This window comes from Typopeltis vanoorti, chromosome 1 (genome assembly GCF_054136105.1).
Source record: "Typopeltis vanoorti isolate ZY-2024b chromosome 1, IOZ_Tvanoo_1.0, whole genome shotgun sequence".
In the NCBI taxonomy this organism is placed as follows: domain Eukaryota; kingdom Metazoa; phylum Arthropoda; class Arachnida; order Uropygi; family Thelyphonidae; genus Typopeltis; species Typopeltis vanoorti.
This window is the reverse complement of record NC_143549.1, coordinates 40,899,632-40,912,328: the sequence shown is the minus strand read 5'-3', so window position 1 is coordinate 40,912,328 and position 12,697 is coordinate 40,899,632. Positions and strand designations below refer to the sequence as shown.

General features: G+C 32.9%; 1 protein-coding gene across 4 annotated transcripts in view; it reads left to right on the top strand.

The window, feature by feature from the left end:
- Positions 1-1,565: 1,565 nt before the first annotated feature.
- LOC150109914 (glycine receptor subunit alpha-2-like) overlaps positions 1,566-12,697 on the top strand; it is a 30,792-nt gene continuing 19,660 nt past the window's right edge. The window contains exons 1-5 of one of the 4 annotated variants that reach the window (XM_090415810.1): positions 1,568-1,707; positions 8,036-8,137; positions 8,871-8,992; positions 10,871-11,001; positions 11,347-11,417. In XM_090415810.1, coding sequence (XP_090271936.1) covers positions 8,901-8,992; positions 10,871-11,001; positions 11,347-11,417 — 294 coding nt within the window. In that variant the 5' untranslated portion in view covers positions 1,568-1,707; positions 8,036-8,137; positions 8,871-8,900. Of the gene's footprint in view, positions 1,708-8,035; positions 8,138-8,413; positions 8,534-8,870; positions 8,993-10,870; positions 11,002-11,346; positions 11,418-12,697 lie in introns of those variants that run through there. The other 3 variants (XM_090415790.1, XM_090415799.1, XM_090415817.1) reach the window with 3 other exon arrangements.

Genomic DNA, 12,697 nt, shown 5'->3' with positions numbered 1-12,697 from the left:
GAATTTCAGAAAACTTGTGCTACTTTATTCCCAAATATTTACCGATTCATTGATTCTTTAAAGAAACAAGAAGGGCTTCACAATTTCGAAATTAATAACCGGTAAGTCAGGCAATCAAAGAAACAAGAAGTATGTTGCAATTTCTGCTAGATTCAAAACAATAGTCCGAAATTTTCAAAATCGCAATGGAATTGATTACCTTAGAGGCGTTGCATACAACTTCGAGTTTTAAACAATAATAATATGCATTTATTCTATTAAAATAAAATAAATCCGAATTATTAAAAAATTAGGTGCATTATTTACATTTTTGTAGCTTACTCATTATCTACAGGGGGCGAAATGTGCCGGGGGAGAAATGCGGGTGAGTCATTCCGGGTTCGTCATGACTCACCTTTCTTCCCTTGAGCAATTGTGGTGTGATTGTAAAGATGGCGGCGTCCTTTGTTCTTTGCTCGTTGTTGACTGCGGTCCGCTCTGTTCACTTTTCAACCCTTCAAAATTTGGTTTCTTCTTAGCCGATTTCGGTGAATTTTATATTATCACAGTCTTCGGCGTTACTGGTAGTATAATAATAATAATAATAATAATAATAATAATAATAATAATAATAATAATAAAAGTGTGCTCCTGTTGAATTGGATATGTTTATCTATTCTGGCATAAGCAAGTGGGTTAAAATCCTGAGTTTCTAACTGAAACTCAGGATTTTAATCACACAACCAAATAAAATCGACCTTACAACTTACACACTTTTCAGATAATAATAATATTAGGGTTAGCGATAATGAGATGGTGGCAGCAATCTCTGATACTCGCCCGCTTTCCCGAATTCCAATTAAAATCATTAATAGTATTTTGGATTTGTGACTGGATGCATCCCAGTTTTCAAAATTTACTTAAGGCTAAATTGTTTCATGTACTCCCTTTCCGCCATAAAATGGTATTAACGGATTTTATGAAGAAGAAATAAAGAAACGATTGCGAGAAATTTTCACCAATAAGTAATTGATGTTAATCAATCATTAAAAAAGTATGTTATGTAATAATCGCACTCTTGTATAGAAATCACTAATTTTCCCTATAGAGTCTTTTGGAGCTGTAGGTATAATTTTATTTTACCTAATTAAAGGCCTTTGCATTTAAAATAGCCCAATTATAGCACTATATAACTTTTGGGGTTTTCAATAAACTACGGAAGTAGTAGGATTTTTTTTTTTTATTCAGACAACTGGAGTTTCTTCATCCCTGAGATCTTAAAGCCCCGAAGAAAATCGAAGAAAACTGAAATTTGTGTGTGTGTGTGTGTGTGTGTGTGTTATGTACACGCCTGTACTGATGTAGTGTATGATGATGAAGCACGCACGCACACAGCAGTAGCAGGATAGTTGGTTAAACATGCAATTATATATATATATATATATATATATGGGATTTTTCCCATTTTGTTGTATTTTTCCCATTTTCTCTTGAGTATTTATTTCGTAAACAGTTACTGTTCTCTCTTTGATGAACGTGAAACGTGATTTTCCTTCTACTTCTTGTTTGTTTTCCTTCTACCAAGTTCTACGTTACGTAGGATTAGCTTTGCTATCATCTGCATTAAAAAAATATATGAAAATTAACTGAACTAAAATTAGCTATCTAATTTTGGGCTTTGTACTTTTTTGACTGTTTTAATAAGGCAAACAGAAATCTTCCAAAATAGTACGTATTAATGTATTTCATCCAATGTATTTATTGTACTTTGATTTGAATTTAATAAATGTTCGTTAGTTTTGTTTGCATTCAGAGAAAGAGAGAGTGAGTGAGATACAGAAAGAGAGATGTTATTTTATGTAGTGCTATCTACGTAAATGATATTTGTAGCAATTGTTATTATTGCTGACTGTTTTATTTTAATTAATTTTAAACATGGAATCATTACCGATAGATAATCAGGCAGCATTTTGAAATGCACAATAATTATATTTGTTTATGGGGCGGAGGGGGGGTTATGATTGACTCGAGATAAAGCAATCGAGTAAGTAATTTTCAAGAAATCACAGGAACATTTTAGAAATTACTAAGTAGGATAATCAAAGTTTGTTTCTTCACCTTTGAAAAACTTCGTCTGGAACCTTTTGATTTGTGAATAGAACTATTTTATTATTTGTGAGAAGCAAACACAAGATGTGTTGTGATAAGAAACTACGGTCCAGGGTGGCCAATCTTTCACGTTCCATGCGGCGATTTTTTTACCTACGAGTTCGGATGTGTCATGCAAACTGTTGTACCCTTAAAAACTCTCAGAAATAATAGGTTAATATAGATATGATATATTGATTTAATATAAAAACAAGATTCTCTCTCCGTAACTCAGACCGAAGCATTAGCTTCAGTTTTCCTTCTATTTCAGTCTAATGTGTTTTATAGTGCCTATTAAGATTATGTCCTTTATTATATGAAAAGTATGTTTTCACAAACAATGAACAATGTTTAATAACTAAAACACTTTTTTTTTTTTTTTTGAATGTTAGTCAAGTGGGTTTTAATTTATTGTCCTACATGTTTCGCCGATTTTTGTTATCGGCATCTTCAGGGAATACAATTGGTAAGCTATATGAAGGTAACAGACTAGGTTTTAACTGACAGTTCTAATTCATACAAAATTAGTATTGTGCGAAATAATGCGCGTGTCTCGGGAACATGATTTATTTGTTACGAGACATAATGTAATTGGCGTGAAATTTCATTTCTTTGATGTTTAGTGATCTGATTAAAGCTTTCCAAATTTCCGGTAGGATTAGACCTTGATTCTTATTTAGGTTTCCTGTTGAACGGGCGATCGTAGCAGCCTCCTTGAAGGTTCTGGAATGGTAGTTCTCTTCTATGTAGGGCATATGACTCTTATCCCACTCAATGAGATGGTTGGTAGAGGCAAAGTGGTAAGAAAGGCCTGAAATGTCTTGTCTGTTATTTCTGACATATCCTATGTGTTCTTTCTGTCTCGTTTCGAAGCTTCTAGAGGTCTGACCAACGTAACTAACACTACAGGAGCAAGGTATATTATATACTCCAGAGTACTTGTAGAATGGATGAGGGTCTTTCGGTGATCTTAAAAATTTCCGAATAGTATTGACTGGCTTGAATGCTACTCTAATATTGTGGTTTTAGAAGGATAGCCATTTTTTTGGAAATGCTGCTGACAAATGGAATAGTTATAGTACTGATGTATTGGGTGTCATCACGTTGTCTTTGTGGTATATCCGAAAAGAGGATATTGTTGCAGAGTCTTTTAGGATAACCATTTAAGGATAGCTCTCTGGATATTGTAGTTAATTCTTTTTGTAAGTCATCTTGGTCTGTTGTGTAATGTATAGCTCTTTTCTTAAGCATGCGGATAATGCTAAGCTTCTGGGATATATGATGAGACGAGTTGAAATGGAGGTAACGTCCAGTATTCGTTGGTTTTCTATACACAGACAGGTTGATACTGTTATTGGTTTGTTTTTTTATTAGGATGTCTAGGAATGGAAGGTTTTCATCTTTTTTTTTTCAATTTCTAATGTGAATTTGATGGTATGGTGGAAACTAACACTACTTTTGTTCAATTATTGTTTAACTTCGAACTATTTCATTTGGCAAAAAACAGTCTACAAACAACTTACCGGATTAGCCATGGGTAGCCCCCTCTCTCCTTGTGCTGACTTATTCATGGAAGACCTAGAGGATAAAACCTTATCCCAAATTACCCCAAAACCGAAAACTTGGTACAGATATGTTGATGACATCTTTATCATTTGGAATCATATGAAAGAAGAACTAATGGATTATCACAACTAAATCAATAGTTTCTACCATACCATCAAATTCACATTAGAAATTGAAAAAAGATGAAAACCTTCCATTCCTAGACATCCTAATAAAAAAAAAAACAAACCAATAACAGTATCAACCTGTCTGTGTATAGAAAACCAACGAATACTGGACGTTACCTCCATTTCAACTCGTCTCATCATATATCCCAGAAGCTTAACATTATCCATATGCTTAAGAAAAGAGCTATACATTACACAACAGACCAAGATGACTTACAAAAAGAATTAACTACAATATCCAGAGAGCTATTCTTAAATAGTTATCCTAAAAGACTCTGCAACAATATCCTCTTTTTGGATATACCACAAAGACAACGTGATGACACCCAATACATCAGTACTATAACTATTCCATTTGTCAGCAGTATTTCCAAAAAATTGGCTATCCTTCTAAAACCACACAATATTGGAGTAGCATTCAAGCCAGTCAATACTATTCGGAAATTTTTAAGATCACTGAAAGACCCTCATCCATTCTACAAGTACTCTGGAGTATACAATATACCTTGCTCCTGTGGTGTTAGTTACGTTGGTCAGACCTATAGACACTTCGAAACGAGACAGAAAGAACACATAGGATATGTCAGAAACAACAGACAAGATATTTCAGGCCTTTCTTGCAACTTTGCCTCTACCAACCATCCCATTGAGTGGGATAAGAGTCATATGCCCCATATAGAAGAGAACTACCATTCCAGAACCTTTAAGGAGGCTGCTACGGTCGCCCGTTCAACAGGAAACCTAAATAAGAATCAAGGTATAATCCTACCGGAAATTTGGAAAGCTTTAATCAGATCACTAAACATCAAAGAAATGAACTTTCACGCCAACTGTCTCGTAACAAATAAATCATGTTCCCGAAATACGCGCATTATTTCGCACAATACTAATTTTGTATGAATTAGAACTGTCAGTTAAAACCTAGTCTGTTACCTTCCTATAGCTTACCAATTGTATTCCCTAAAGATGCCGATAACAAAAATCGGCGAAACATGTAGGACAATAAATTAAAACCCACTTGACTAACATTGAAAAAAAAAAAAGTGTTTTAGTTATTATACAAGTAGTCAAAGAAGAAAATCACGATGAACAATGTTTTTTTCTGACGGATTCGCTTATAAATAAGTAAAAACTTATATTCAATAAAAAGAACTCATTCTCCCACTGTTCATTGAATTCACTTGTACACATGGATAACTGAATGTAAAAACAAGGCTTAATTGTCGAAAAAAATACAAAACTGCAAATGTTCACAAAGGACGAACAAAGCACAACTCTGTAGAGCACGAGTATCAATTGTAAACTGACTGACAAAAACCTGCAATAACCTCGACGCACCGCTATTGCTAACACATGGCTCTTCAGGATCAAATAAGTGAATGTGCAAAAGATATACACGAAACAATAAAATTGCTAAAAAAATAATTACGAAGTTTTAGCTTTTTTTGTACCAATCTGTTTTTGGTTAATACTTTTTGCATGAATAGGCTTACTTTTTTTTATTATTATTATGATATCATTGCGTTCTATTGCGCCACGGCTGCCCATCCCTGAACTATGCAATTACAATAATGAACATTTAATATACATCACTGAAGCCACTTGTAAGAGAGCCGATAAAATAAGCACATTTTTTTTTCCATTCCATAATAGCACTCTAGAAGTTGAATTATTAAATAAAAGATATATTTCTAAGTATCGTTGCATATGCTTCATAATTTTGTTCATGAATTACAATCATTCCTCTGAAGTCTTTCATTTCCCAAAGAGAGTAAGTGGCAATTTTTTAGTCCTAACTTTCGTAAATCGACTGACCACCTGTCCTCACTCTTCGTCAACACAAGTAACTTGAGTATATTTTTATGCAATATGATAAACGAAATCGGACTCGTGGATACAATAATCACCTGCCTCCATTTTGTGCTCTCTATACTCTTAGGTATTATTATATACATATAGTGTGATGTACAATCACTATTTCTGAGAAGCACTGTTAACAATATGAGTTTCGTCTTCGACAAAAACCATACCAAATTGTACTAAAGATTGACTTATTCGAATACCGCAAAAAAAGGGAAAAAAAAGAAAAACGAAAAAAAAAGTTCCTGTTATTGGTGACTACAATCAAAATATTGAGTCATTCTTTCTCAAATCTAGCGACTTGAATTTGCCAAGTAACTACACGAGTATCCTAATTGTGTTAATCAGTATAATTAATTTAAGCAAAACTATACATTTACCTAATATAGAATTTCCTTTTATGAAGGAAATACTGCTTCCCAAATCCACTGTTATGCTTATGTATAGTCATACACCGTACCGCCCAACTTATAAAAGGCAGCCGATATTTGTATTCTAAGATATAAAATTAATATCATCTTAAAATGTCAAACAAGATGTTGTAAGTTTAACATACTGATTTAAGTTTCTAATAATTTTAAATTATTATAAACATATGATCCGCCAAAATAATAATTTTCATTTTGATATTATGTCAGAATAATCAATAGTTATTATATTTATGAATGAGAAAACGATGCATCGAAAAGATGACTTATTAACGCCAAAAATTTAATTCTGCTAATATGTAAAGAGCAATAGCATGACTAGTAGCCAAGCTCTGTTATAAACACCCGATGATGAAACCACAATAAAGGTTGCAACAGTTCTGGGTAGTGACCCTTTCCAATCATGATGGTGTTTTACAGATGCCCATGAAGTAAGCATGGGCAATTAACATAAAGAAATGGATTTCTGAAGTAGATCAATGAATGTGGAATAGCCTCCAATGACGAACGCTTTTCATTCTGCGAACGTGCAATGTCTTCATCATCGGGGGGTCACCGCGAAGAGGTAATCGCCATCCAAACAGTTGTCTTACTGGTAAATCTGGAAATGAGTGATCCATATGATCCTTCACAATAATGACGCCAGCTTCAGTGGCATAGTTCTTTTCTTATTTTTTCTCTTCTTACTCTGTGTGAAGTTACGTATCTTCATATTTGCATTGATATTATGTTTCAACTGCTTCTTTTGCCCTCTTTCAGGTTCTGAAAAGAAAATCTTATATCATTGACAGAATCAATCTAGTAAAGGCTATGATGGATAATAATTTCGTCAATACTTGATCAGTTTGTCAATAGCGCTGATGTTAATTGATCTCTTTCCAGTGAATCTTACGAATTTTTCAGTGAAAATTAATTTTTTTTTTTCTTTTGAGGTTTCTGAGGTGCTTCCGGGATGTGTTAAACATTTCGCAATCATACAAAAAAATTTCGAATGTGAATAGCTCTATAAACTAAAAGTTTATTTAGAACATAGTCCATCTCATCAATGATTCATTTTCATAATTCCTAACTTCTGCTACTAATGCTGCTCTAATGGGTTCACACACACTGAATATTTTGTCACCGATCTCAACATTTGCTTATAGATAACTTCCAAAATAGGGAAATTTTCACATTTTATAGGGTTTCATAAGCCATCTGTATGACCGGTATCTACAGTGAATCAGCTGGAGCAGATTGGTAAGCAACTTATATCTGATGTTAAAAAATGTCAATTCATCCTCGGCTTCTTTTAAATATCAACAACGATTTAAAGTTAGATTGCAGAATGAGTGATGAAACGCAAATGAAACTGTCATCAGCATACCAACGTTCAATGGGTGACATTTTTTGTTTGTCTTTATTTCGGATCGGATCCTGTTAAAGTTAAAAAAAATTCCCCTCTATTTTATACACTGTTTCTACTCGTGAAGGGAAGTTTACCTTCAATGAGATGCAAAACTCTTGCAATAAGACAGTAAAGTTTGATTTGGTTTATTTAGATTTATGGACGAAGCAACTCACGGGCTCTGAGGTGTGTAGCGCTGGTTTGCCTGTTCTGAGAGACGAAAAAACCGAGTTTCCGGGAGAAAATCCTCTATATGAGAACTGCTAACTTACATTCAGTTGAAAATCCCTAATAAAGATAAGACAGTAAAGAGTATAAGTAGGAAGACAATGGGTGCTATGTAATAATACTAATAATAATAAGCAGTACTCACAGGCCTTTAAGAACCATGACTAGCCAAGTATCCTTGACTTTTTGTAACCATAATTTTAGGATAAGGATGTTAATTATATGTAAATATATATATCCTTGTATGTAAATTGTGTGGTTTTTCTGTCCAGTTTGCTTTGTAGCAGGGTGAACAACTAGAGATTCAGGGAAGACCCTACCACTTCGGTATGGGACTGACTAATTTACCTTCTGTTAACAAGGTCCTGATGAAGGTATGTGTGTTTCAATATCAATGAAATAGTTTAAAATGAAATAGTCTCTCTCTCTCTCTCTCTCTCTCTCTCTCTAATAGGTCAAGTAATTGCTGGTAAGCAATAGAACTGCTTGCTGAATTACAATATGTTATATGCTTTGAAAAAGCGCTTTCATTCGTTACATGATCACACCCGAGTATCACTGTTTCTTAATATAAAAATATTTAGTAAAAGTTATGTGCGCGCATTAGGTTTAATAAAGAATACATAGCACGAGATCATGAACTACAGAATGTTTTTCAGTTGCTGTACTGAGAAAACAGTGAAATACTGAGTAGTCGGACATTTTTTATCTTTGCTTCAGTAAAGTAACATTTATTCTTCTAGTTATGTATTTCTCCAAATATATCAAAAGTAATTTATTTTATTGTTAACTTAAACATAATTAATTCCTATTTCGATCATATCTAAAAAAAAAATTTTAAAAAATAAATAATAAAAAAACAGAAACTATACAATTAATATATTATACATTGGTTTAATATATTAATTGTATATTAATCTTGGTTTGCAGGATTATAGCATAACCTATAATTCTGCGATTCGTCAAAGGTAGTTAAAGCTAGAATAGAATCCTTAATTTCATCTATAAGTTTTTACATTATTTAATTTTTAAACTGAGTCATCTTAAAAATAAACAGATATCGACAACCGATTAAATGAATGGTATCCACTTTTTTTTTTTAAAAAGGAGTGTTGCTTTCGTTGAAGTGTGGTTTTTATGAAGAGAGCAGTTCTGAAATATAAAATGTGTAACAGTGTGTTATTCCTTTTGAAGTTATTTCTCATAACAATACTTATTCTACAATCCAAGTAAGTAATGAATTATTTATTTCTTTATCTTGTGCATATGAAATATTCTATAATTATAGAAGTAATCAATCGCATCGAGTTTGCAATACCTGTTACAACTTTTATTTTTTATTATTTTATTATACACTTTAAATGTTGTAGGTTTTTATGTGAATTGAACCAAATCAAAATATGTAGGGAGAAAAAAAAGCAATTCTTGAAAAATAGAATTATAATCAAAGATGCAATTTGTACTATATTATAAAAGTAGATTGATTGCGTGCTGTTCAACCATGAGTATTTCACTCAAGTATACCCAAGTATTATCGACATATCTTTCAAATAAAAGTATTCAATTATTTTCAACATCTTTCAAAATAAATGAAGGAATAGAAAATATTATAAGAGATGAGAGGATTATTAATGTTCCAGTTTAAGTTATATTCATCAATTATAAAATAAATAAACAGCGTAGTTTTACAAACTCAGCTGGTAGCTGACTGTTTGTTTTCTATACCGTTCTGATAGCGTCTATGAGCTACAGCCTTCATAATTTTACTGTTCGATGAAGATTATTCAGATTCAGCTGTCCTCACATATGTAATTTCGGGAAACAAAATAATAATCTCTGATGATATAAGTTAGATTTACAATTGAAAGTTGCAGGACAATGCTTTTCTGTATGCGAGAAAACTAACATATTTTTGCCAGTGCTCAGAATAACTGTTGTTCTTGCTATTTAGAATTACAAACAAAATAACTGATGTCAAAGCCAGTCTGTTAAGTCAGTTAACTATGTATGTACTTCTGGCCAGTGATTTTCTGTTGTGGAATGAAAGAAGAAGAAAAAATCCAGTTTTCAGGAGGAGAATCCTCCTGAAAACTGGATTTTTCAGGAGGATTCTCCCATCTCTGTATGAGACCAGATATCTCACCTTCAACTGAAAAGACTATATATTTGAAGGCTCTTCGAGTCCTAAAGGAATTGTAAGCGCAAAAGAGCGGAGGATAGGCATAAGGTAGAAAGTGAAGGAGAGGGAATGAAGAAGATTCGTGAGAGAGGGATCATTATTTAACTGGACTACCCTCTTTTGGATAGCATCGAGCAATCTTAGAGAGGATTTTGATGCACTATCTCATATACACGTATATGAGCCATATTCGATGACTGGGTAGATTTCGAATTTGTGTAGAGTTAGCAGTTATAAAAGTGTATACTTTTTGGTGTGTGGCACTGAAGGTTGTTGTTGTTTTCAATAAGTTGAGAACTTATGCTTTTTTAAAAGTATATTGTTCTACAAATAGTCCTTTGATCTTATATTATTATCTGTAAACTGTATTCCCCTCCTGCTCTCTCAAATTACGCGTTACGCTATTTTCTGAGCTAATAGAATATCAAACTATTGCATAAGAGAGAATCAACCTGCTCACTGCTAGTCAGTAAGCTCGGAAATTTCACGTGTCGCTGATTGGTGATGTCATACTGATGATGATGATGATGATGATGATCGTAGCAATTTTACTCCAATAAACTCGAGTTTTTCCTTCCTCAAAATAGAGAAACTAGACAAAACACAGATATTTTACACATATAATATATTGGCATCATACTTTATTTGCTTCTGCTGTAATTCCAAACTACAACCGTCACAGCCACCTACGTTTCTGAATGTCATTGCATAAAATAACACAGCCACTAAGTTTTATCCAAGAAACACTTCACTGGAAGTCTTTGTATTCATAACACGGATGGAATTAAGTTAGTTTATGTAGTAGGCAACTTATACTTGGATTAAAATTAAAGTAACATGTTTTAGAGTAACTCTATCCATATGATTACCCAGATTCGATATTAATATACTTGAATCTCTCTCTCTCTCTCTCTCTCTCTCTCTTCAGGTGTCTTTTTTTTCATGATCAGCCTACTAGTGAACCATTGCATTTTCCTCCAAATGTGGAGCCTTTGGCTAAAAAAGTCGAAGAGATTGTACCAATTGGATATGAAAAGTCCATACCTCCACAAATTAAAGGTAAGAAATAAAATTTCTTTGGTTAACATACTAAATATTTTATTGTCAACTGAACGTGAAACTTAACAAATTAAAAATATAAACGCAAATGACACGAATCAAGGCAAGGCCAATCATGCGAGAAGACAACGTATTTTAACACGTCAGAATCTAAAATAAATTGATGTAATAACAATTAAGCTGCTTAAGTGATGAACATGACTTATTATCAATTGCCAATATGGTTAGTGAATTTAATTCAATGGGCTAAGAATTACAGTTACCATTATTCATAATAAAATATTATTTACAGTTTTTATATACTGTGTTTTAGGTTTATTATTATCATTGCTGTTGTTGTTGTAGAGGGCGAACCTGTAAATGTTGCTGTTGACGTGGCACTTCTGAGCATTCGTCATGTGGACGAACCAAGTTCTGTAAGCTATTCTAAAAAATTATTATCTTATTAAAATGAACTAAAGAGATACTGTACCTTGTATTTTTTTCTTGTGTTTTAAAGGTAGGTAGGTAAATATTAAATAATATATGTCACAAAAGCTACATTTTGAAAATCCTGTTTTACTATGGGATTTTCAAAATAGGCTTCATTTTGGCGATATAAACATCATTTAAATTAAGGGGATATTAAATCCCACATTGTTTTCAAACCGAATAAGAAACTCAAAGATTGGAATCAAAGAGTGTCATGCTGAATATAGTAAACTATAAAAGTATCGGCGATTACTAGCGTGAGCTAATGCACGTAATCGAAGTATGTAGTACAAACTCGGGCAACTCGTAGCAAAGGTGGAGAAAGTTCTGATCGATATTCTTAGTATTTTCCATAATGTAAAACCCATCTCCTAGGAGATGTATGATGTTATACATTATGGTGGGAGGTCACTACCCAGACGGTTTCAGCCTTTATTGAGGCTTCATCGGTGAGTAACTAGACCATAATGCCAATGTGTATAGCGAAAAGAACTTATATACTCTGTTATACGAGTTGTCAAAAAGGTGCACCCATAAGTTACTTAAATATAAAGAGCTAATAGGCTTCATTTCGACGATATAACAGAGTAAATACACGTAAACGCCTAACGCCATCTTATTTCTCCACCTTTTTTTTTTTTTTTTTTTTTTTTTTTTTTTACATCTTCAAAAGCTCTGTACTCCAAAAAGCCTTGAATTGCTGCTTAAAGAATATCTCTTTATCAAGTAATGCAAGTTGACCGTTATTTAAGGCTTGATAAGTTGATCACATGACTATTGCTTGCAGGTGGTTGGCCGCTCCTTGTCTCACTTGTTTATTGTTCACTGTTGGAGTTGTTTACCGGAGAAGAGATATCCTGATTGGTTGGATTCGTATGATTGGCATTCAGATTTCGCGGTTGTTTTAAAATGTGAAATTTGGCCTAATTATGTTACCGGGAACATATTCAGGATTATGTTATGAACAAGGAATATGTTATCAGAAACAGGGCGACATCAGTAAATGAATTTAAGGAAATGGACGTTAGACAGTGTCTGAGTTAAAATATTAAAGTACATTAATATCGAACACTATTAATTAAATAATATTACTATTATATGAATGGCAATAATTTAATACAAATTAATTAATTGAATGATATATTACAGTGATAATTCTTAATAAAAATTTAATTTCTTTACTGTATTTAAATATTTCAAAATAAACATACTTTGATATTCCCAT